The following is a 25,029-nucleotide window of genomic DNA, read 5'->3' as shown; positions in this document are numbered from 1 at the left end:
TGACATCATAATGGGCAGGGACAGAGGATGCTGGGACTGTGACATCATAATGGGCAGGGACATCATCCGGCGATGTCCCTATATAAGTCGCCGCACGCCGCGTGCCTGTCATTGTAGTCAGAGACAGCGACGAGGCAACAGCTCAAGAAGAGAAGAACAGAAGAAGAGAAGAACAGAAGGCGGCGGCGACAGAGGACCGGGCCACCGCTTGTAAAAGAGCTAGAAGAAGGCACGGAGGCCCAGCAAGAAGAACCGAAGAGGGGGACAAGACCCCCGAAGTCCGAAGAAGAGGGTGGCGGCGAAGAAGAAAGCCGGGCTCCTCCGCTAATAAAAGAGCTAGCAAAAGAGCAGAAGATAGCGGAGGAGTCCGGTGAGAAGACCCCCGAAGACGGCAGAAGACCCCCGGAGCTGTGCAATAAACTATTTTAACCCTTGTGGGTTGTGATTTTTTTTTTTTACATTTTTTTCACAGGTGAATGGGTAGGGGTACATTGTACCCCATACTCATTCACATAGGGTGGGGGGGCTGGGATCCGGGGGCCCCCTTATTAAAGGGGGCTCACGGATTCCGATAAGCCCCCCTCCCGCAGACCCCGACAACCAACGGTCAGTGTTGTCGGGAAGAGGCCCTTGTCCTCATCAACATGGGGACAAGGTGCTTTGGGGTGGGGGGGGGGGGCGCGCGGTCCCCCTTCCCCAAAGCACCCCCCTTGTTGAGGGCACGCGGCCTGGTATGGCTCAGGAGGGGGGGGGGGGCGCTCGCTCGTCCCCATCCCCTTTCCTGGCCGGCCGCGTTGCGTGCTCGGATAAGGGTCTGATATGGACCTAGGGGGGACCCCCACGCCGTTTTTCTGGCGTAGGGCTTCCCCTTTAACTCCATACCACGTGATGAGGGCCAGTGACGCTGCCTTCGCTGGTCCCGGCTACCTGGAGCCGCACTCAAAATGAACTGACTTTCCTCCATGTGTGTGGGCAAGTCCGTTCATTTCAGAAGTACGGCGGATAATCCGGCAGACTAAGTCCGCCGGAAAAGTCACATGTGTGGGCAGGTCCGCTCGGACTTTACGGCGGTTTGTGCGCCAGACTAAGTCCGCTGGATAGTCTGATCGTGTGTACGTGGCATAAGGATGACCATGGCAAAAAAAAAAAAAAAAGATGACAACAATAATCTATATTGATGGTAAATGTAGTTTACAACACCAGCAACGTGTTTTATTGTGGGTATGCAGGCACCTAGTCAGGCAGGGTATATCACAACTCTGGTGTGAGCTGGGTAGTTTTGTCATAGCACCCCTAGGGACTACAATAAGTGGACCATCTCATGTTAGAATTGTGATATACTACAGCTGCACGATCAATCGCCAAGAATAGTTATCGTGATTTTTTCCCTATTGCGATCTTGACAAAAGTGTTTCACGATTCTTACTATGCAAAGAATTTTCACTGCTTTTCTGAAGCCACAGCTATCAAAAGAAAGGAAGCAAAAAAGCGGGCAGTCTGCCAAGAATCACAACATTCTTTAGCAGTGGAACTTAAGTATAAACATTGCAATTTGTCAATGGAATAGACTTTGTGTATGGGCCCTTTCACATGGATGTGTACGGGCTCCACTTTGCTCAGCTCTATGGGGGATCAGATGAAGACGGACTGTAGAGTCCGTTTTTATACGATCCGATCCACCAGGCGGGTGGAAAAGTAGAGTTTCCATCCGTCACACAGCGGATCAGAGTGGGTCAGATGTCAGCGGACATGTCACCGCTGGCATGCGTTGCTCCATAGATCTGTATGGAGCGCCCGTCCGTTCAGGTCCGCCTAAAAAACTGACAGGCAGACCTGAACGGTTCTCCTGTGTGAAAGGGGCCTAAGTGAGGAAAGTTTAACCACTTAAACATTAAACCTTTTTCTGACATTTGTTGGTTTCAAATTAAAATCCTTTTTCTTTTTTGCTAGAAAATTACTTAGAAACCCAAACATTATATATATATATATATATATATATATATATATATATATATTATAGTTTATTTTATTTTATTTATTTTTTTGTAGAGACCCTAGAGAATAAAAGGGTGGTTGTTGCAATATTTTATGTCACTCTGTATTTGCGCAGCGGTTTTTCAAATTTTTTTGTAAAAAATTGCTTTAATGAATAATAAAAAAAAAAAAAAAAAAAACCTAACCAGTAAATTTAGCCCAATTTTTTTTGTAGAATTTTACATCACATGAATCGTGATCTTTTTATCCTAAGCAAAAAGATTGTGATTGTCATTTTGGCCAGTATCGTGCAGCTCTATGATACACCCTACCTAAGAAAATGGCCATATGCTCCTCACAAAACATCTTGTCCGTGTTGTAAAGTGTACTGTCAATAAAGCCTATTGATGATACCTGATTTGACGTTGTAGCATATATGCATTATTTTATTTTTGGGGGGCAAGTTACCACAACACAAATTGGAATTTGTAATTGGAATCTCCTTATTATGTTGTATACTAATGGGTGAATCTTGTTGAAATATTAATTGTAATGGGCAAATCTTGTTGGGGATTGCAATCTCTATATTATGTTGTTTGCTGATGGGCCAATCCTTTTTTGAAAATGAGAGTTGCATAGGACGAACCTCTTGGATAGCTGAATGCAGTAAAGTACAGCAAACATTCACCGTGTGAATCCTTTAAAAACAGGCCCTGGTATTTGGGCATTCTTTGCCACAGACACTCCATATATTAAATTTTGTAAAAAAAGATTGCATATATAGTAAAAAAAAAATGATATAAACAAATTAGTGTAAAAATGTATAAACATACAAAAATGTCAAAGTTGACCCAAAGGCATTGCAATTTCCCTTTCAAATGTTTATATGTACAGCATTATATTTGTTAGGATGTTAGGAATTCTGCCACCACAAAGAGGTACGTTAAAGTGACCGTAAAGTAAATTTTTTTTAACTTAAATAATAAACAGATTTATACTTGTGTAGCGCTAGCTCCTAAGGAGCCACTTAATGTATGTTTGGTTCTGTACTCTGCCGCTCAGCCCCAACAACGGTCTCAAACCCTCTGGCACACCTGCTTAATAATATTAGTGTGGAACCCAGCAAAAGAGAGAAAACACAGTAACGATAAACCATGAAGTATATTTACCAAGGCCCTGGGTTCTGTCACTTCACCAGCTGTGGTAGTAAACAGAGACTCACACACAATATCAATGAACCACTCAGAAAGTTTACTAAAGTGGATATTAAATACAATGAACAATGTGATTAGACAGAAACAATAAATGACAGTTGGTAACAGTCAGTATAGATATGAGAACGGTGGTTCAATAATCACAATAGGGATGAGCTTCGAGTTTGAGTCAAACTCATGTTCGACTCGAACATTGCCTGTTTGCCTGTTCAGTAGTGATGGCCGAACGGTTCGCCCGGCGGTCGTTTCGCGGCGAATTTCCGACTTTCGCCGTCCGCGGGTTCGAACGCCTTTTTCCGTCGTTCGCCCCGGCGGACTTACGTGTTTAATGTATACAAGAACTTTAACCTTTCGTGACACGTTTATCATGTGTTACAGGACAACCAATTGAGACATGACAGCTCATGGACACTTGGACATTCCCCCTAACCTATAAATACACCCGATCCGGTGGCCATTTTACATTCTTTCTTCTGTCACTGTAGGGAAAGGATCCTGTGTGGAGTAGGGACAGAGAAAACGCTAGCTATTTGGTACACAAAAGTTCTTTTCAGGACTGGTATAGGTGTTAGGTCAGCAGCCTGAGTTTCTTTTGTCAGTTTAGATAAAGGGACAGAGCGCTGTATGCTGCTATTTTAGGGACAGCTCAGCCAGATTAGTCTTTCTTCATCATCATCATCATCATCATCATTAGCTGTTACTATCAGGTCCACAAAAGAGCTGTTCCAGCTAATCGTTCCAGCCTACTCTTTTTTGCCAATTTGTATAGGGACAGGCAGGAAGCAGTGTGTCAGGCAGTGAGGATAATTTTAAAGACTTGCTGTTACTATTAGTTCCACAAAGGTTCTTTTCAGGACTGGTATCAGTGGTACGGTAATAGGCTTGTACACGTATAATATTCTTTCTTCCAAATATAGAAAGAATATTATACTTGACTGCTGCCCTTCTGCTGCAGTCTGCTAATCATTCACAACTCACTTGTTCCACAAAGCTCTTTATCAGGACTGGTAACTTGGTCTGTCTAGGGTGCTACGGTACATAGGCTTGGGTGCGGTACAGTCTGCTGTTCTGTAAGGACCGCTATCGGTCCACAATAGATAGGGTTGCCGTGCACTACTGCTGACCGCTGCCCTATACTGCAGCAGTCCTTCAGCGGTATAGGGACTGACGCACAGTCTGCTAAACACTAATACACAACCTGCTTGGTCCACAAAAGTTCTTATAAGGACTGGTAACTTGGTATAGGGTGCTACGGTACATAGGCCTGAGTGCGTTACAGTCTGCTGTTCTGTAAGGACCGCTATCGGTCCACAATACATAGGGTTGCCGTGCACTACTGCTGACCGCTGCCCTATACTGCAGCAGTCCTTCATTGGTATAGGGACTGACGTACAGTCTGCTAATCACTAACACACAACCTGCTTGGTCCACAAAAGTTCTTATAAGGACTGGTAACTTGGTATAGGGTGCTACGGTACATAGGCCTGAGTGCAGTACAGTCTGCTGTTCTGTAAGGACCGCTATCGGTCCACAATACATAGGGTTGCCGTGCACTACTGCTGACCGCTGCCCTATACTGCAGCAGTCCTTCAGCGGTATAGGGACTGACGCACAGTCTGCTAAACACTAATACACAACCTGCTTGGTCCACAAAAGTTCTTATAAGGACTGGTAACTTGGTATAGGGTGCTACGGTACATAGGCCTGAGTGCAGTACAGTCTGCTGTTCTGTAAGGACCGCTATCGGTCCACAATACATAGGGTTGCCGTGCACTACTGCTGACCGCTGCCCTATACTGCAGCAGTCCTTCATTGGTATAGGGACTGACGTACAGTCTGCTAATCACTAACACACAACCTGCTTGGTCCACAAAAGTTCTTATAAGGACTGGTAACTTGGTATAGGGTGCTACGGTACATAGGCCTGAGTGCGTTACAGTCTGCTGTTCTGTAAGGACCGCTATCGGTCCACAATACATAGGGTTGCCGTGCACTACTGCTGACCGCTGCCCTATACTGCAGCAGTCCTTCATTGGTATAGGGACTGACGTACAGTCTGCTAATCACTAACACACAACCTGCTTGGTCCACAAAAGTTCTTATAAGGACTGGTAACTTGGTATAGGGTGCTACGGTACATAGGCCTGAGTGCGTTACAGTCTGCTGTTCTGTAAGGACCGCTATCGGTCCACAATACATAGGGTTGCCGTGCACTACTGCTGACCGCTGCCCTATACTGCAGCAGTCCTTCATTGGTATAGGGACTGACGTACAGTCTGCTAATCACTAACACACAACCTGCTTGGTCCACAAAAGTTCTTATAAGGACTGGTAACTTGGTATAGGGTGCTACGGTACATAGGCCTGAGTGCGTTACAGTCTGCTGTTCTGTAAGGACCGCTATCGGTCCACAATACATAGGGTTGCCGTGCACTACTGCTGACCGCTGCCCTATACTGCAGCAGTCCTTCAGCGGTATAGGGACTGACGCACAGTCTGCTAAACACTAACACACAACCTGCTTGGTCCACAAAAGTTCTTATAAGGACTGGTAACTTGGTATAGGGTGCTACGGTACATAGGCCTGAGTGCAGTACAGTCTGCTGTTCTGTAAGGACCGCTATCGGTCCACAATACATAGGGTTGCCGTGCACTACTGCTGACCGCTGCCCTATACTGCAGCAGTCCTTCATTGGTATAGGGACTGACGTACAGTCTGCTAATCACTAACACACAACCTGCTTGGTCCACAAAAGTTTTTATAAGGACTGGTAACTTGGTATAGGGTGCTACGGTACATAGGCCTGAGTGCAGTACAGTCTGCTGTTCTGTAAGGACCGCTATCGGTCCACAATACATAGGGTTGCCGTGCACTACTGCTGACCGCTGCCCTATACTGCAGCAGTCCTTCATTGGTATAGGGACTGACGTACAGTCTGCTAATCACTAACACACAACCTGCTTGGTCCACAAAAGTTTTTATAAGGACTGGTAACTTGGTATAGGGTGCTACGGTACATAGGCCTGAGTGCAGTACAGTCTGCTGTTCTGTAAGGACCGCTATCGGTCCACAATACATAGGGTTGCCGTGCACTACTGCTGACCGCTGCCCTATACTGCAGCAGTCCTTCATTGGTATAGGGACTGACGTACAGTCTGCTAATCACTAACACACAACCTGCTTGGTCCACAAAAGTTTTTATAAGGACTGGTAACTTGGTATAGGGTGCTACGGTACATAGGCCTGAGTGCGTTACAGTCTGCTGTTCTGTAAGGACCGCTATCGGTCCACAATACATAGGGTTGCCGTGCACTACTGCTGACCGCTGCCCTATACTGCAGCAGTCCTTCATTGGTATAGGGACTGACGTACAGTCTGCTAATCACTAACACACAACCTGCTTGGTCCACAAAAGTTCTTATAAGGACTGGTAACTTGGTATAGGGTGCTACGGTACATAGGCCTGAGTGCGTTACAGTCTGCTGTTCTGTAAGGACCGCTATCGGTCCACAATACATAGGGTTGCCGTGCACTACTGCTGACCGCTGCCCTATACTGCAGCAGTCCTTCAGCGGTATAGGGACTGACGCACAGTCTGCTAAACACTAACACACAACCTGCTTGGTCCACAAAAGTTCTTATAAGGACTGGTAACTTGGTATAGGGTGCTACGGTACATAGGCCTGAGTGCAGTACAGTCTGCTGTTCTGTAAGGACCGCTATCGGTCCACAATACATAGGGTTGCCGTGCACTACTGCTGACCGCTGCCCTATACTGCAGCAGTCCTTCAGCGGTATAGGGACTAAGAGTTTTGTCACAGGGTGATTTAAAAAATGACAGGCAGAGGAAGAGGCAGGCCCTTCCGCAGGGGTGGTAGGGGTAGGGCAGGAGCAACAGCCTTGAGCCAAAGTGGGAAGTTGCAGAAGGTGCGTTCAATTACTTTAAAGGACGCACCAGACTTGGTTGAGTGGCTCACTCAGCCTTATTCTTCTGCACCCTCCTCATCCTCTCGATCTGCACCCTCTTCTTCACTCTCTGCTATGTGCACCCCCAAAGACACTACCACCAACAACACCACCACCACCACATACCTTCCGCTTGAGTGCAAATGGGGGCCTTCATGCTCCAGTGTTTTAATAGGGACCCCCGTATAAAAAGCATGAGGGTCAAGGACCAGTACTGGGTGGCAACGTACTTAGATCCCCGGTACAAACACAAAATGGCGGAAATGTTACCGCCGTCGCAGAGGGCTGTCAGAATGCAGCACTTCCAGGCCTTGCTTCGAGAAATGCTGCATTCTGCTTTTGCGTGCGCTGGCAGAGGAGCAATTCCCACTCCCAGAGAAGGATTTGCGGGTACCAATCCAACAGCGCCTGCAAGAAGAGGCCGGTTTGAAGATGTGTTGGTGACTTCGGATATGAGGTCATTCTTTCAGCCGACCCATCGACAGGTGTCATCCGGATCCAGCATCAGGGAACGCCTAGACCGTCAGGTGTCCGACTACATTGGGTTAACGGCCGATGTGGACGCTCTGAGGAGTGATGAACCCCTAGACTACTGGGTGGGCAGGCTTGACCTCTGGCCAGAGCTTGCCCAATTTGCAATCGAACTGTTGGCTTGCCCCTCATCCAGTGTCCTGTCCGAAAGGACGTTCAGCGCAGCAGGGGGGATTGTGACCGATAAGCGTACTCGCCTAGCTCACGACAGTGTTAACTACCTCACATTTCTAAAAATGAATGAGGCATGGATCTCGGAGGAATTCAACACATGTGATCAGTAGACCATGTATATGTCTATAAACAATTTTTGGAATCAAGCACACAGACCTTCTTAATTCATTTGGCTCACTTCCCTGACCCAAAAAAGCACACCGTACTATATGCCCCTACCCTCCTCTTTGAAGAGGTTGAGCGGTGTCATATTTCTACTGGGGCTGCTTATTATGAGGGGTTCCCACCATCCCTGTGCTGTGCTGACTTCCTCCTGGGTGTTCTTATTATGAGGGGCTCCCACCATCCCTGTGCTGTGCTGACTTCCTCCTGGGGGTTCTTATTATGAGGGGCTCCCACCATCCCTGTGCTGTGCTGACTTCCTCCTGGGGGTTCTTATTATGAGGGGATCACACCATCCCTGTGCTGTGCTGACTTCCTCCTGGGGCTGCTTACGGTGCTGCTGTCAGCGCTGTATGTCACGGAGCTGCTGTCAGCGCTGTATGTCACGGAGCTGCTGTCAGCGCTGTATGTCACGGAGCTGCTGTCAGCGCTGTATGTCACGGAGCTGCTGTCAGCGCTGTATGTCACGGAGCTGCTGTCAGCGCTGTATGTCACGGAGCTGCTGTCAGCGCTGTATGTCACGGAGCTGCTGTCAGCGCTGTATGTCACGGAGCTGCTGTCAGCGCTGTATGTCACGGAGCTGCTGTCAGCGCTGTATGTCACGGTGCTGCTGTCAGCGCTGTATGTCACGGAGCTGCTGTCAGCGCTGTATGTCACGGAGCTGCTGTCAGCGCTGTATGTCACGGAGCTGCTGTCAGCGCTGTATGTCACGGAGCTGCTGTCAGCGCTGTATGTCACGGAGCTGCTGTCAGCGCTGTATGTCACGGTGCTGCTGTCAGCGCTGTATGTCACGGAGCTGCTGTCAGCGCTGTATGTCACGGAGCTGCTGTCAGTGCTGTATGTCACGGAGCTGCTGTCAGCGCTGTATGTCACGGAGCTGCTGTCAGCGCTGTATGTCACGGAGCTGCTGTCAGCGCTGTATGTCACGGTGCTGCTGTCAGCGCTGTATGTCACGGAGCTGCTGTCAGCGCTGTATGTCACGGAGCTGCTGTCAGCGCTGTATGTCACGGAGCTGCTGTCAGCGCTGTATGTCACGGAGCTGCTGTCAGCGCTGTATGTCACGGAGCTGCTGTCAGCGCTGTATGTCACGGTGCTGATGTCAGTGCTCTGTATTACGGTGCTGCTGTCAGTGCTCTGTATCTCCTGCACCCTCTTGTTTGCCTACCCTGGTCCCTGACCTTCCCTCTCCTCCATTGCCTTCATTAGCTCCATAGTCCTGAATTGTCAGAACAATTTCCCAAATAAAAAAAAAATGCTTGTAGTTATCGATCCCAAATTCACCTCATACATGTATTATGCTATTGTCCAGGTGGTGGGACTACGTGCTACCCCCTAATAATTACCCCGTGGCCGCAAATTCGACCTAAAGGTTTGCGAAATTCGCCTCCCATTGAAGTCAATGGAGCCCGCGGCGAACGGTCGTTTTCGCGAACGTTTGTGTCCGTTCGCGTTTCGCGTTCGCGAAACGTCCCGTCGGAAGTTCGTCCATCACTACTGTTCAGCGAACAGTGAACAATTTGGGGTGTTCGCGGCAAATTCGAAAAGCCGGGAACACCCTGTACAAGTCTATGGGAGAATTCTAAAGTGATTTCTAATTTTAAAGGCTAATATGCAAGTTATTGTCCTAAAAAGTGTTTGGGGACCTGGGTCCTGTCCCAGGGGACATGGATCAATGCAAAAAAAAGTTTTAAAAATTGGTGTTTTTTCGGGAGCAGTGATTTTAATAATGATTAAAGTGAAACAATAAAAGTGTAATATTCCTTAAAATTTCGTACCTGGGGGGTGTCTATAGTATGCCTGTGAAGGGGCGCATGTTTCCCATGCTTAGAACTGTCCCTGCACAAAGTGTCATTTCTGCAGCAAAAAAAGTCTTTTAAAATCCCTTGCGGCTATAATGAATTGTCGGCTCCCTTAATACAGAGAACACTCATTGAAAGTCATTGATAAAAAAAAAAAAAGCGTGGGGTTCCCCCAACTTCAATGACCAGGCCCTTCAGGTCTGGTATGGATATTAAGGGGAACCCCGCGTCAAATTCAAAAAACAAATTGACGTGGGGTTCCCCCTAAGTATCCATACCAGACCCTTTATCCGAGCACGCAACCTGGCAGGCCGCAGGAAAAGAGGGGGGGGCAAGAGAGCGCCCCCCTCCTCCTCCTGAACTGTACCAGGCCACATGCCCTCAATATTGGGAGGATGCTTTGGGGGTCTGTGACCCCTCAAAGCACCATGTCCCCATGTTGATGGGGACAAGGGCCTCATCCCCACAACCCTGGCCGGTGGTTGTGGGGGTCTGTGGGAGGGGGGCTTATCAGAGTCTGGAAGCCCCCTTTAAAAAATGTCAGTTTTTAAAACTTTTTTTTGCATTGATCCATGTCCCCTGGGGCAGGACCCAGGTCCCCAAACACTTTTTAGGACAGTAACTTGCATATTAGCCTTTAAAATTAGTACTTTAGATTTTGAACATTCGAGTCTCATAGACTTTAATAGGGTTCTAAAGTTCTTACAAAGTTTAGGTCTGTTCGCAGGTTCTGGTGTGAACCAAACAGGGGGGTGTTTGGCTCTTCCTTAGTAGGGAGAATATGTAGACAGGTGTGCAACGGGACAAGTGTTCAATATGCTCCAAAACCTATATTAAACACCTTCCCACTGAGGCCTCAATACACACACCAAATTGCAATATAATGTTACCTACATTCAATAATACAATGCAATATTTAACCTGTCCTCAAGGGCTGCCACTAGGTTGTAATTCAGTGTTCAAACTACAAAAAGGAACTGTGATGCTTTGCAGAAGATGATAAAAGTTCCTATCTTCAGCTAGCCTGTAGTTTAAACTGAAGTTTTTGTAATCCAACAGGGCAAAAGAGTGAAAGCAAACTGTAGAATAAATGGTACATTGATAACTGTGTAACTGAAGAAATATGGCACTTGTAACAACCTCCTCCTTATATGTGAGTGTAATACAGTACTGACTTTACAGTACAGGGAATAATAAACCCTAGAGTTTCGCTGTATGTGGCCTGTGAATAAGTAGAATCACTTCTGTGGAACTACAAGTCTCACCAGCAGTAGGAAAAAATAACTCACTCATTAAACAGTGCACTTTACTGGAATGGGCAAATGCCCTCTCACCACAATAGACTCAGAGGCTGTGAGACTCCATCCTGACTCCCCTTCTGGTGTCTCAGTCTGATGAAAAGGAGGCGCCATCGTGCTGTACCACTCCACCAGATGGCTGAGGTGCAGGAAAACTTCCAGATGTCCGGGCACTGCACATCGATCCGCTTGCTAAGCTGGCAGGGCTGTACTCTGAAGTCCCTCAGAGGCTAGCTATCCTGCTCCGCACCATAGGCCGCAGTCTCTCAGCCCAAGTCACACACACAGACCTCCTGCTGGTTGTTGAATGGCTTCTGGAGAGGCTGAAAGCAGGCCACACCTGTCCTTTTATCTGTCTACCCAGCAGGCTGTTCTGTGACTTGGCATTGTGGGTCTGCGACTTGGCATTGTGGGTCTAGTAGTTCCCAGACTGATTTAATAACATGAGTCACTTCCTCATCAAACCAGATATCCCACAATGCATTTGCTTCTTAAATGAAAGAAAGATCCTGATAAAGTTTCAGAGGTCACTAGAGGGAACCAAACCCTTTAATTAAGAAACAGACAACTATTCAACATAATAACATTAATATCAACCCTGTGCTACACACTCCCTCTACTTGAAATCTTTGGTCCCCAAAGACAGTAAAAGTCTGTGACCTGTTACATGCTTTTATACACAAGCGGAGAAATAGGTTAATGCACACATGACAACAAACAAGTTGCGTTTTCATAAGAAGAATTCAAACTCAAACAGCTCATATCATGACACAGAGCTGACAGAGGAGCCTCCCACCAATTGTCATAAGAAGGGAGGCTGTTCTGTCCACTTGCCACTGACACCGAAGTGTCCTGTTTAGATGTGCCAGGGGGTGAGATGGGATTGTCCTCCACCAAATCAATGGTGGAAGGACCGGAACTTCAGGAGTCCTTTTTGAAGTAAGACAAATCTCCTTAGAGCTTTCACCCTGAGTGTCATAAGTTAGTCTCTTGGGTGTGTGAATAACTCTCCTCGCTCTCTGTTCTTTAGGTTCTGGTGTTACAGGCGCACTGGTGTCTTCTTCATCCACGGCCACTTCTTTCTCCTGCACATCTACTTCAGCTTCCTGTATTTCAGCTTCCTGCATTTCCGCTTCAATGAAGGAAGAAGAACTCTTAAAGTCTATTCCCATCAAGGAAGATTGGGGGTCTTCCAGATCTTCCGGAGATCTATCTTGAGGCACAAACACAGGGGCCTCTGGTCGGGGGAACTCCACTGTCTGTCACCGTGAAATGAGGAAAAGGGATCGTAACGGTCTTTGGGATGAGATGGCCACAACCAGTCTATTCCCTTATTTTCATCCTCACTGTCATTATCTACAGCAAAAGGCACAGACTGAGATTAAGTCACTGGTCAGGATCTCTGAGAGGTGATGGATGTGGACGGTGAATCTTGATGTGGTGATACATGAACTGCCTCTGACAGAGGCAAAAGATGATAGCAATGCTAAGTTTTTAGTGGGCCTGTGCATTCCTCTGGCCAAATCTGGTACACTGGCAGTCCTGGGAGTTGTGTGTAGATAACATAGGGCTGTAACTTCCAGTGATCAGCCAATTTGTGTATCCTAGATACACCTAGATTCCTCAGCAGCACCCTATCGCCTGGTTGTAAGTCATGTACTCGCACCCTGAGGTCAAAATGTCTTTTGTTCCTCTGTCCTTGGGCATCTGAAACAGCTTGAGCTTTAACAGGCAGTCTTCAGGCTTCTCCGCAGTTGGTTCACATACCCTCTGTGGGAAGTTGCTGAGGTATGGTCTGGGATGTGGCTTAAAGCTACATCTACTGGTAGGCGGGGCTCCCGCCCAAACATCAAACGATAAGGAGAGTATCCTGTGGCATCATTTGCAGTGCGGTTATAAGCATGCACGATAGCTGCTATGTACTTGCTCCAGTTTTGCTTTTGCTCTGAAGTTAGAGATCCGAGCATATTCAAAAGAGTTCTGTTGAATCTCTCTGGTTGAGGATCTCCTTGAGGATGGTACGGGGTGGTTCTAGATTTCTTGATGCCCAACAAGTCTAAAATGAGGCTGCTCTCAAAGTCTCTCCCTTGGTCGGAATGGATACGCAGGGGCAGGTCAAAATGTACAAAGAACTTCTCTACTAAGATTTTGGCCATTGTGGAGGCCTGTTGATAGTTTTTGGTAAATGTCTGGTCATAACGGATGAAATGGTCGGTTATAACCACAATATTTCCCTGCCCACTCAGATCAGACTCCAAGCAGAGGAAGTCAATGCACGCCAGATCCAGTGGTCCCTGGCTCTGAAGGTAGCTCATTGGGGCGGCTCAGTGAGGAAAAGTCTTCCTTTGGATACATCTAAGGCAAGACTTCAGTAGCACTCGACTTCAGCCCGCATGCGGGGCCAATAGAATCAATGCCTCACCAGTTGGAAAGTCCTCTTGGACTCTAGATGGCCATGATGGTCATGTAGGGCAATTAACACTGTCTCCCGATGCTTTTCTGGTAGGAATAACTGCCTCTTCAGGATCATCTGAGGGGCCCCTTCGGTAGACCCCCCCTTGATGCAACTGCAACCGATCCCACTCTCGGTGCAATAAACAGGCCTCTTTTAGGGAGTCAGTAAGGAGCAAGTAAGGACGTTGTGAGTAAAGTCCCTCGCGCTATCAAAGTGAAATAAATGATAATCTAATAAATTGCAGCTAGATCTAAAGTGTATACAGTGCACTAAAAATGGGTATGAAGTAAAAAGTGATCAGCGCAACTTCTATAATGAATGTAATAATCACTGTGCAAATAATAATGTGCAAAAATGCTGTGTAAAATTACTGTATAAAATACCTGTGTGCCACATATGCAATACTGGGCAAAACCAAAGAATGCACTGCGTGCAAACATGTGCAATATTGTGCACAACCAAACAATGCACTCCTGTGCAAAAACAAATGGTATAATCCTGTGCAAGATAAATGCTATGCAAATGATATATATCTGCGCAAGATAAACACGAATGCAATATATATTCAGTAATGAACAATGAAGATGAACTCAATAATGGGTTAGTTCAGTCCCACATCACCAAGCTGCAGCCACTAGCAGCTGGTAACTGAGGAGAGAGAAGAGAGCTGGCAATTAGCCGACAGCTGAGCGTCCAGCCCAGAGAAGGAAGGGCTAAGCCAGCCCTGACAGAGCCTGAGCTGGCCGGTCCCGCCCCCTCCCCAATCCAGCGCTCCAGTTAGCGCGGGGGGGCAGAGCAGACAGCCAGTGACTGACAGTCAGCAGCTCTCTTCTCAGGGAGCTATGAGAACCAAGTGATCAGCGATGTTTGATTGCTCAGTTCTCAGCCTTAGAGACAGTGGTGGACAGATGCTGTCTCCACACAAGTAAGCATGATTAAAAAAAAAATTTTAATCCAAAACTTTTTAAAGAAAAGGCATAATGTGCTGGCCAAGACCCATCTTTAGTAAAAAGTGGAACATAAAAAAGGTCATGTAAGCACCTCTGGGTGCCCTTTTTTTACACCTGGAAAAGGCAATCATGACAAATACTTGTGGCCTTACAGAACCCTCACAATCCCATTACTCACACTCTGATCATATACATATGCCACGGATCACTCGTGGATCATACTCACATGTGGCCTCTGTCTTTGCAGTGATTGGACTGTTGCAGCTCCCACTGATTGTCTGTACAGTGACGGTATAATTCCTTCCTGGTAGTAAGTCAGTGAAGGTCACTTGTGTAGATGTAGTCTGTAATGTCCTATTTACATCTCCTGTTATAGTGACATTATAATTGGACACGATTCCTGATGGTTTCGCCCAGTTCACCACCAGAGAATTCACCGACTGGTAATTGTTCACTGTGACATTGACAGCTTGTTCGGGAACTGGAAATACAATGTTCATAATGTTATGTGCTTTATAAGACTCATTCTATTTAGACATCTGCAGAATGAAAAAATGTGTTTAGTTTTGTTTCAATTCATTGTTTGCATAAATTTATTTAGGTAAATTAGTCTAATTTGTTTTCGTAATTCATTTTGTTTATTCGAATCAATTCAAATTGTCCGAATTTGCTCAAACTGCACTCAATTCAACCGAATTTGAAAAATTGTAATCGTTATTGTTATATTCTTTCTATTCTATTCTTTTCTATTGTTTATTTTATTCTATTCTGTTCTTTTCTATTCTGTTCTTATATTTTCTATTCTATTTTCTGTTCTATTCTATTCTTTTTTATTCAAATTTAAATGTATTCTATTAGTTATTAGAATTTAGAAAGATGGCTCTATTCATTCTATTCTAGTATATTTTCTTCTTTTCTATTGTAGTCTATTCTATTCTTGTATTTTCTTTCCTATTCAAATCTATTTTTTTCTATTCTATTTGAGGTAATTCTATTAGAATTTGGGGAAATGGTTATATTCTTGCTATTCTATTCTACATTTTTTTGCATTCTATTCTATTCTTTTCTATTCTATTCTATTCCATTCCTTTATTTTCTATTCTTTTTTATTCTTTTATATTCTATTCCTTTATTTTCTATTCTATTTTATTCTCTTCGGAAATTCTAATTTGATTTTAAAAGTATTCAAATTCAATCTGAAAACGATTCAAATTAGTAATATTGTTTTGTTATTTCGGATTTGTTTAAATTCGTTACTATTGTAATTCAGAACTTCGGATACATCCTAATTTCTGAATAATGAAAAATGTGTCTGAATTTCAATTTGGTACGAAATGAACTGCACATTTCTACTTTACTGCTGACATGACCAGCGCCTCAGTGTGAAAGGGGTCTAAGTGTCCTATAGCTGAAACGAGAACTTTATTAAACTTTGGCCAAAGCTGCACAGGTTGTTTTTATCTACAGACACCACTTATCTGCATAGGCAGTTTTTGGTTGTAAATATACAAGCAACAGAGATGATTAAAGTTTTTCTCAAAATTAAAGGGGTTGTAAAGGTTTGTGTTTTTTTCACCTTAATGCATCCTATGCATTAAGATGAAAAAACACCTGTCAGTGACCGCCCCCCCCCCCCCCCCCCCGCTTTACTTACCTGAACCCTCGAACTTGTCCCACAGGCATGTGCTCTTTCTCTGCCCGTTCTCGGCTCTTGGTTGGATAGATTGATAGCAGTGCACCCATTGGCTCATGCTGCTGTCAATCAAATCCAATGACGCAAATGCCATGGGGGTGGGGTCGAGTCCTGCATTCGGCCTCTATGGACACCGAAGGCTGGACTTGGGAGATCACATGCAAGGTAACCCCCTTGGGTAACGCTTCTCCGAGGGGGGTTATCAGTTCTGGGGAGGAGCCACGAGAGCCACCGGGGGGACCCCAGAAGAACAAGTTCGGGGGCCACTCTGTGCAAAACGAGCTGCACAGTGGAGGTAAGTTTGATATGTTTGTTATTTTATTTTTATTTTTTTTTAATTACCTTTACAAATCACTTTAATTGTCCTTCTGCAATAAATACTGTTTTTCAGGAAAAAGATTGGACTATAGCTTTATGAAAATGTTACATTTTTACACACATTTTGCCTTTTGAACATGATATATAACATATTACTCTTTAAAAAAACATGCTGTTTCTGTGATTTATTAAACAAGCATTCTTTACTCACCTGTGCAGGTAGTTCTGCTCACAGGATCAGATTCAGTGACATTATCAGCGGCTCTGACATATACAAAGAATGTGTATGTTTCTCCCGGTGTCAGATCGCTTACTGTAGCTGATTCACTATTCACCATTATATTACTTTTCAGTGTAGATGACGATGTGACAATTGTCTGCACTCTGTAGCGGTATGTGTTCTGATACTCAATCGGTTTGCTCCAATTTAATATCACAGTATTTGACGTCACATTAACAAAGTTCAGATCTGACACAGACCGTGGCTCTATAAAGTAAAGATAATAAAAGCTTTAATAGTAATAAGATATAGACATAACAATTACAGGATTTCTTGTTTTTGCTACCTACTTGTATACACAGATATGGTCACAGGAGAGCTCTGATACCCCCGAGCTCCGACTGTCATCACAGAAATGGTGTAATTAGTTCCGGAAGTCAGGCTCTGAAGGGTGGTACTATTTGTGTAGCTTGTTTGGTTCCAAATGGTGGGAGAAGAAGAAGAAGAAGCATTCCCATATGTTATAATGTAAGAGTTTGCCAGATTGGTCATATTTACTGGCTCTACCCAGGACAATGTGATGCTGTTTACCGTTGTATTGAAAGTGATGTTTCCTGGTGGAGTTGGATCTGGGAAACAGAAAAGGAGAATGAGAAAAAAAATGAACACAAGAAGAAAAGTGTAATTTTCATAAAAAGAAAACATCTAATAAAATGTGTTACATTAACCTCCCTGGCGGTACGATTATTTTTGATTTTAGGTTCTGAAAGCGGTATAATTATTTTGCATGGAAATTTGGCATCTTATATTGTAGGCCTGCAATTCTTAGGAATAACTCTCTTAAATCAGTTCAAACCAGAGTCTAGTAGACATCCCGGGTATGATAAAGTTTATAATATAATAAATAATTATAAATGATGATAACAAATAATAATAAAAATTATTCAATAATGTAATTAAATCCAAAAACATAGAAATTTGCTAATTTGTAGAATTGTTGCTGTAATTAGATTCAGTGTTTGATGACAAATCTCAACACAAATCGCTATCGCTCAATTCTGCAAGTGATTATAATTTATTATCGCCGTTTTCTAGTTGGTCTAAAATCACTTTTGACATAAAGGGACAGTTTCTGGTTGCTATGGACAATCTCCAAATTCCAGGCAGAAAAAAACAGTATTTATAATATAAAAGTGCATGCAGGGCACTGCACAGACCACTAGGGACAAAGGGGGTGTGTATTTTTTTATACAGTACTGTAATCTTACAGATTACAGTATACTGTATGTGTTTTTACTTTTTTAAATTTGGCGCCGATCTCCGCTCCCGTGTGTTGTAAAGTCGCAGGGAACGGAGCTCAGTGTTTTTTTGTGAGTTGTGTATGTGTAAAACACACAAATGTGCACAAAAACGCACAAATCTGCCCAATTCTAGATACAAAAAAAAAAAACTCCAGAACTTTTTTGAACTTCAGGCATTTGGCTTCAGCCAACTTGGAGTGAAATTGTGACAACTGAATGGTGCAACGTTCTGGCAGTTACTCTTCACTGTGTGTCAAGTGGGGATCATTTTTTGTGTAAGATGTCAAATAAAGAGCAGTAGATATAGACAAATTATATATACATCATATACACTTAATGTATGTGTTTTCCCATATGGAATCTTCATTCACGCCTCCTACAGAGGATTAACCACTTGCCGCCCGCCATATAGCAAAATGACGGCTGCAAAGTGGTTTTAATATCCTGACCGGACGTCATATAACTTGATCAGGATATTAAGCCGCTGCGCGCCCCCGGGGGCGCGCATCGCGGCGATTGTTGTTGCGGTGTGTCAGTCTGACACACTGCAACAACAATCTCGGTAAAGAGTCTCTGACAGAGACTCTTTACCATGTGATCAGCCGTGTCCAATCACGGCTGATCACAGTGTAAATAGGAAGTCTGTCAGACGCGAGTAGAGGAGAGCCGATCGGCTGCTCCTCTGACAGGGGGGGTCTGTGCTGATCGATTATCAGCACAGCCCCCTCGAGGATGCCCTCACTGGACCACCAGGGACGCCACCAGGGTTGCCCAGCACCAGATATGCCCCCCTAGACTACCAGGGATGCCAGTCAGTGCCCACAATGGATGCCAATCAATGTCCATAATGGATGCCAATCAGTGCCCACAATGGGCATCACTGATTGCCATGTATTATGATTTGGCACTGATTGGCATCAATCCCTATACAATACTGTACACTACAATGCCCATCCGTGCCGCCTATCAGTGCCCATTCGTGCCGCCTATCAGTGCCCATCTATGCTGCTTATCAGTGCCCACCTATGCCACCTATCCATGCCACCCATCCATGCCAATCCGTGCCACCTATCCATGACAATCCGTGCCACCTATCAGTGCCTATTTGTGTCACCTATCAGTGTCTATCTGTGTCGCATATCAGTGCCGCCAATCAGTGCCACTTAATTGGTGCCCATCAGTGCCGCCTTATCAGTGCCAGTCACTGCGGCCCCGTCAGTGCCCATCAGTGAAGGAGAAAACATACTTATTTACAAACTTTTGTAACTAAAACAAAAAAAAAAATTTTCAAAAATTTCGGACTTTTTTTATTTGTTTAGCAGAAAATAAAAATCCCAAAGGTGATCAAGTACCACCAAAAGAAAGCTCTATTTGTGGGAACAAAATGATAAAAACTTAGCTTGGGTACGGTGTAGCATGACCGCGCAATTGTCATTCAAAGTGCGACAGAGCTGAAAGCTCAAAATTCGTCTGGGCAGGAAGGTGTATAAGTGCCCGGTATTGAAGTGGTTAAGTCAAAAACCATATTCACCATTATGGTAGCTCTAAGGTAGTCAAGAAGAACCTGGTGCTTCGTAAAAATTAGTCAGTGGCCCCTCCTTGTTCAGACAGACCTTTTGTCTCAGATCCTGCTTCTTGTCTTCAAGGCACTGATATTGAGGGACATGTTTCAAGAGAAGGTCTGTAGAAAGCTGCTAACTCTACCATATTCTGGGAGTGCAAGCCTTCTTCTTCTTTCACCTGAAAGGCCTTCTTTAGATGGTGTGCGGCTGATGACCTTATTCCAAGGGCCCATACAGCCTCTGGGATACTTGGGTTCCTTCACTCTGGCATGTGGCAGTGGGGTTGATTTACTAAAGCTAGAGAGGGCAAAATTAGCCACATTTCTGCATAGAAACCAATCAGCTTCCAGGTTTTATTGCCAAAGTTTAATTAAACAAGCTGAGGTTAGAAGCTGATTGGTTTCTATGCAGAAATGTGACTCATTTTGCCCTCTATAGCTTTAGTAAATAAACTCCACGGTGTTGAGCACCATTCATTCAAAGGTATGCAATTTTTATTTTGTTTGATGACCCTTGAATTGATAGCAGCACTATACAATAACAATACTACAGAGAAAGCCAGCTGTATGTTGGAAGCCATGACTCCTTGTAAAGATATTTTTTATTTCAAATATATAAAAATTCCTGAAACTTTTATCATTAGAAGCTGTAAATAAGCACACGGGTCTCCGAGAATTTGTAGCAGAAGAATCCAAATAGAGCAAATAGCTATAGAATGTCCAAGCCCCTGTACACACGGTCGGAGATTTCCACAACCAAATCCGTCGGATCTTGTCCGAAACTGTTGCATACACACGGTCGGGCCAAGTTGGCGAAAAATCCGATCTTTCAGAACGTGATGACATAATTTCGTTACGATGGGACTACGTTCAGGCTAGTAGCCAATAGCTTTGATGTAGGAATTTGATCTGAGCATGCGTGGCACTTGGTCCGATGAAAATGCTATACACATGATCGGATTAGGTCCGTCCGGCCCAGTTGGTCGGGAAATATTTCCAACATGTTGGAAAATTGGGTCGGACGGATATTCGGACGGAATCAGTCCGATGCATATCACACACAGTCGGATTATCCAACAACACGGTCCGATAAGACGCAATCCGACAGATTATCCGACCGTGTGTACAAGGGCCAAGAGTGGTTGTGTAGAAACAAATGTAGTATGCACTGTGATAAATACACCTTGGATTTCTTTTGGTGGTGTACTAGTTACAAACCCTATTTCTTAATTATATGTGCAGCAATTGAAAATGAAGCTCCTTTAAATTTAGCTATTTTAGTTATAGGTTTTCTAAGGATGACCATGGCAAAAACAAACATACAAACAGGTAAGCCCCCTTTAACAAGGGGACCCCCAGATCCCACCCACCCCCCCCCCCCGTTGAGGGTATGTGGCCTGGTATGGTTCAGGAGGGGGGGCACTCTTCCTGCGGCCTGCCAGGTTGCGTGCTCAGACAGGGGTCTGGTATGGATTTTTGGGGGGACCCCTACGCCATTTTTTTTTTTTAAATTTGGCACAGGTTCTCCTTAAAATCCATTCCAGACTTGAAGGGTATTTTGGTTCGGGGGTTCCCCTTAACCACTTCAGCCCCAGCCCATTTTGCTGGCCAAAGACCAGACCACTTTTTGCGATTCGGCACTGCGTCGATTTAACTGACAATTGTGCGGTCATGCGACGTGGCTCCCAAACAAAATTGACGTCCTTTTTTTCCCACAAATAGAGCTTTCTTTTGGTGGTATTTGATCACCCCTGTGGTTTTTATTTTTTGCGCTATAAACAAAAATAGAGCGTCAATGTTGAAAAAAACGCATTATTTTTTACTTTTTGTTATAATAAATATCCCCCAAAACTATATAAAAAAACATTTTTTCCCTAGGTTTAGGCCGATACATATTCTTCTACATATTTTTGGTAAAAAAAAATAGCAATGAGCGATTATTGATTGGTTTGCGCAAAAGTTATAGCGTTTACAAAACAGAGGATAGTTTTATGTCCTTTCTATTAATAATTTTTTTTTTTACTAGTAATGGCGGCGATCAGTGATTTAGTAATGGCGGCAATCAGTGACCCCTCTCCTCTCCTCCTCGGCTCCTCCTCTGAGGACTGGCTGCCTGGCTGCTGTGACACCACACACCACGGCTGAGACAGGTCAGTGTATGTTAATGTCAGTGTAGGTGGGTCAGTGTAGGTAGGTCAGTGTATGTTAATGTCAGTGTATGTTAATGCCAGTGTAGGTAGGTCAGTGTATGTGTAGGTAAAATGTCAGTGTAGGTAGGTCATTGTAGGTAGGTCAGTGTATGTTAATGTCAGTGTAGGTAGGTCAGTGTATGTAAATGTCAGTGTATGTGTAGGTCAGTCAGTGTAGGTAGTTCAGGCAAGTCAGTGTAGGTAGGTCAGTGTAAGTAAATGTCAGCGTAGTTAGGTCAGGCAAGTCAGTGTAGGTAGGTCACTATCGTTAGTGTGTGTAGGTCAGTGTATGTAAATGTCCAGTGTATGTAGGTCAGGCTGGTGAGTGTAGGTAGGTCACTATTGTCAATGTAGGTAAGTCAGGTAGGTTAGGGTAGGTAGGTCACTACCGTAAGTGTAGGTAGGTCAAGTGGGTTAGTGTAGCTAGGTCAGTGTATGTAAATGTCAGTGTAGGTGGGTCAGTGTATGTTAATGTCAGTGTAGGTAGGTCAGTGTATGTGTAGGTAAAATGTCAGTGTAGGTAAATATCAGTGTAGGTAGGTCAGTGTATGTGTAGGTCAGTCAGTGTAGGAAGGTCAGGCAAGTCAGTGTAGGTAGGTCACTACCGTTAGTGTATGTAGGTCAGTGTATGTAAATGTCCAGTGTAGGTAGGTCACTATCGTCAGTGTAGGTAGGTCAGGTAGGTTAGGGTAGGTAAGTCAGGTAGGTTAGTGTAGGTAGGTATGTAGGTCACTACCGTCAGTGTCACGGCCCAGCCAAAAAAACCTGCGTCGCGTACAACATTCCCCCATTTCCGGCCTTGGACTTCGGGCTGAAGCCCCTGGTCCTTTTGCCACCTAGCAACGCCCCTGCTGTTGGGTTTAATAGAGGGGTAAAATGTTCCAAAAAACACTGTTGAACCGGTTTTTAAGGTGTCTATTTCAAGCAAGAAAGCTGATCGCCCAACATTGGCAGTCGCAGCTCCCCCCTGGTAGCAGAGACTTGGTTAACAAGCACTAACACAACATTAGGAAACGAGAGAGTGTTTTTTATTAAACAAGCCAATTACAATAAGTTTATAGGAATGTGGGAGCCGTGGATGAGGAGGTTGGACCCTCCCTCTATATAGGCTGATAGGATGTTTTTGTGTTGGTTATAGGCACTTGACACCTCTCTGCCATTCAAGTCCTTTTATTAGGAGGTGTAAAGCAGGGACATAACATGAAATGCTGGGCTGGGGGGAGGAAGAGAGGGGGGATATTAATGGTAAGGCAAGAAGGGAAAATAACATGAATAAAGGCATTACATGGGTTATAGAATGTGATAGTAACCACTTAAGCCCCGGACCAATTGTCAGCCTAAGGACCAGAGATCTTTTTACAATTTCGCACTGCACTGATTTAACTGGTAATTGCGCGGTCATGCAATGTTGTACCCAAACGAAATTTGCGTCCTTTTCTTTCCAGAAATAGAGCTTTCTTTTGATGGTATTTGATTGCCTCTGCGATTTTTATTTTTTATGATATAAAAGGAAAAAGACTGAAAATTTTGAAAAAAAAAAGATACGATTTTTTGTTATAAGAAAAATCGAATAAACTAAATTTTAGTCATACATTTAGGCCAAAATGTATTCAGCCACATGTCTTTAGTAAAAAAAATGTCAATAAGCGTATATTTATTGGTTTGCGCAAAAGTTATAGCATCTACAATCTAGAGTACATTTTCTGGAATTTACGCAGCTTTTAATTTATGACTGCCTATCTCATTTCTTGAGGTGCTAAAATGGCAGGGCAGTACAACCCCCCCCCCCCAAATGACCTCATTTTGGAAAGTAGACACCCCAAGAAAATTGCTGAGGGGCATGTTAAGCCCATTGAATATATATATTTTTTGTCCCAAGTGATTGAATAATGACACACAAAAAAAAAAAAGTTTACAAAAAGTTGTCACTAAATGATATATTGCTTACACATGCCATAGTTATATGTGGAATTGCACCCCAAAATATATTCTGCTGCTTCTCCTGAGTACGGGGATACCACATATGTGGGACTTTTTGGGAGTCTAACCGCATACGGCACCCCGAAATCCAATCACTGCCTTCAGGATTTCTAAGGGTGCAAATTTTTGATTTCACTCCTCACTACCTATCACAGTTTCGAAGGCCATAAAATGCCAAAATAACACAAAACCCCCCCAAATGTCCCCATTTTGGAAAGTAGACACCCCAAGCTATTTACTGAGAGGCATGTTGAGTCCATGAAATATTTTATATTTTGCCACAAAATATTACACGGGAATATTACAAACTTTTTTTTTTTTTTGCACAAAGTTGTCACTAAATGATATATTGCTCACACATGCTATGGGCATAAGTGAAATTACACGCCAAAATAAATTCTGCTGCTTCTCCCGAGTACGGGGATACCACATGTGGGGGACTTTTTGGGAGCCTAGCCACGTACGGGACCCCGAAATCCAAGCACCGCCTTCAGGATTTAAATATAAAACGCTACCAAAAAGAACTGTTAGCAATCGCAGGGATCAGGCCTGACTCTGCGATCGCTGTAGTTATGTGTTTAGTGTTTTGTAAGTGACAAAGATCGATCGATACTGCACTTGGGTGGGCTGGGCGGAGGGGCAAAACGCAGGTGCTAGCAGGTATCTGGGCTGATCCCACTAACAATGCGTTTTTTTGGAACCCTAAACTGCTGGGGACGCTAGTATAGATCTGATCAGATCAGATATTGATCTGTTCAGATTCTATACCACTACGGGAGGTTTATGCTTTGTGCATGGGTGTTAGCGGTACTGGCACTAACCTAGCGCTGCCTGGGGCGACGCAGACCCTGACCCTAAAACCTAATTGATATCACCCGCCGGGTGATCAGGGGGTTAAACCTTTATTGGGTAATAAATGTTGGTTTCCCTGATGCTATAAAAAGCAAACTAACTAACCAGAGTCACTCGTAACACTTATACGGTGATCACTGGTGAAAGGGTTAACTAGGGGCAATCAGGGGGTTAAAATCTTTATTAGGTAGTATATGGGGGTCCCTGACGCTATATAAAAACCTGACAGGGAACCTAAATAACTAACTGGCTAACCAGCATCACCAGTGACACTTATACGGTGATCGCTGGTGAAAGGGTTAACTCTAGGGGGCAATCAGGGGGTTAAAATCTTTATTGGGTAGTATATGGGGGTACCTAACGCTATAAAAACCTGGCGGTGAACTTAAAA

The 25,029-nt window shown here is 44.4% G+C and overlaps 1 protein-coding gene across 6 annotated transcripts in view; it reads right to left on the bottom strand.

Annotated features, from left to right (window-relative positions):
• Positions 1-25,029, bottom strand: part of PTPRJ (protein tyrosine phosphatase receptor type J) — a 219,120-nt gene that overhangs the window by 72,634 nt on the left and 121,457 nt on the right. For 5 of the 6 annotated variants that reach the window (XM_077453480.1, XM_077453482.1, XM_077453484.1 and 2 more), the window contains 3 exons: positions 17,106-17,384; positions 16,747-17,022; positions 14,751-15,005 (listed from right to left, as the gene is read on the bottom strand). In XM_077453480.1, the coding sequence (XP_077309606.1) occupies positions 14,751-15,005; positions 16,747-17,022; positions 17,106-17,384 (810 nt within the window). The remainder of the gene's footprint in view (positions 1-14,750; positions 15,006-16,746; positions 17,023-17,105; positions 17,385-25,029) is intronic. The other variant, XM_077453483.1, reaches the window with a different exon arrangement.

The sequence above is a fragment of the Lithobates pipiens genome, unplaced genomic scaffold, assembly GCF_037356315.1.
Source record: "Lithobates pipiens isolate NorthernLeopardFrog02 unplaced genomic scaffold, aLitPip1_a1.2 Scaffold_24, whole genome shotgun sequence".
Taxonomy (NCBI): domain Eukaryota; kingdom Metazoa; phylum Chordata; class Amphibia; order Anura; family Ranidae; genus Lithobates; species Lithobates pipiens.
This window is presented reverse-complemented; position numbering and strand designations above follow the sequence as displayed.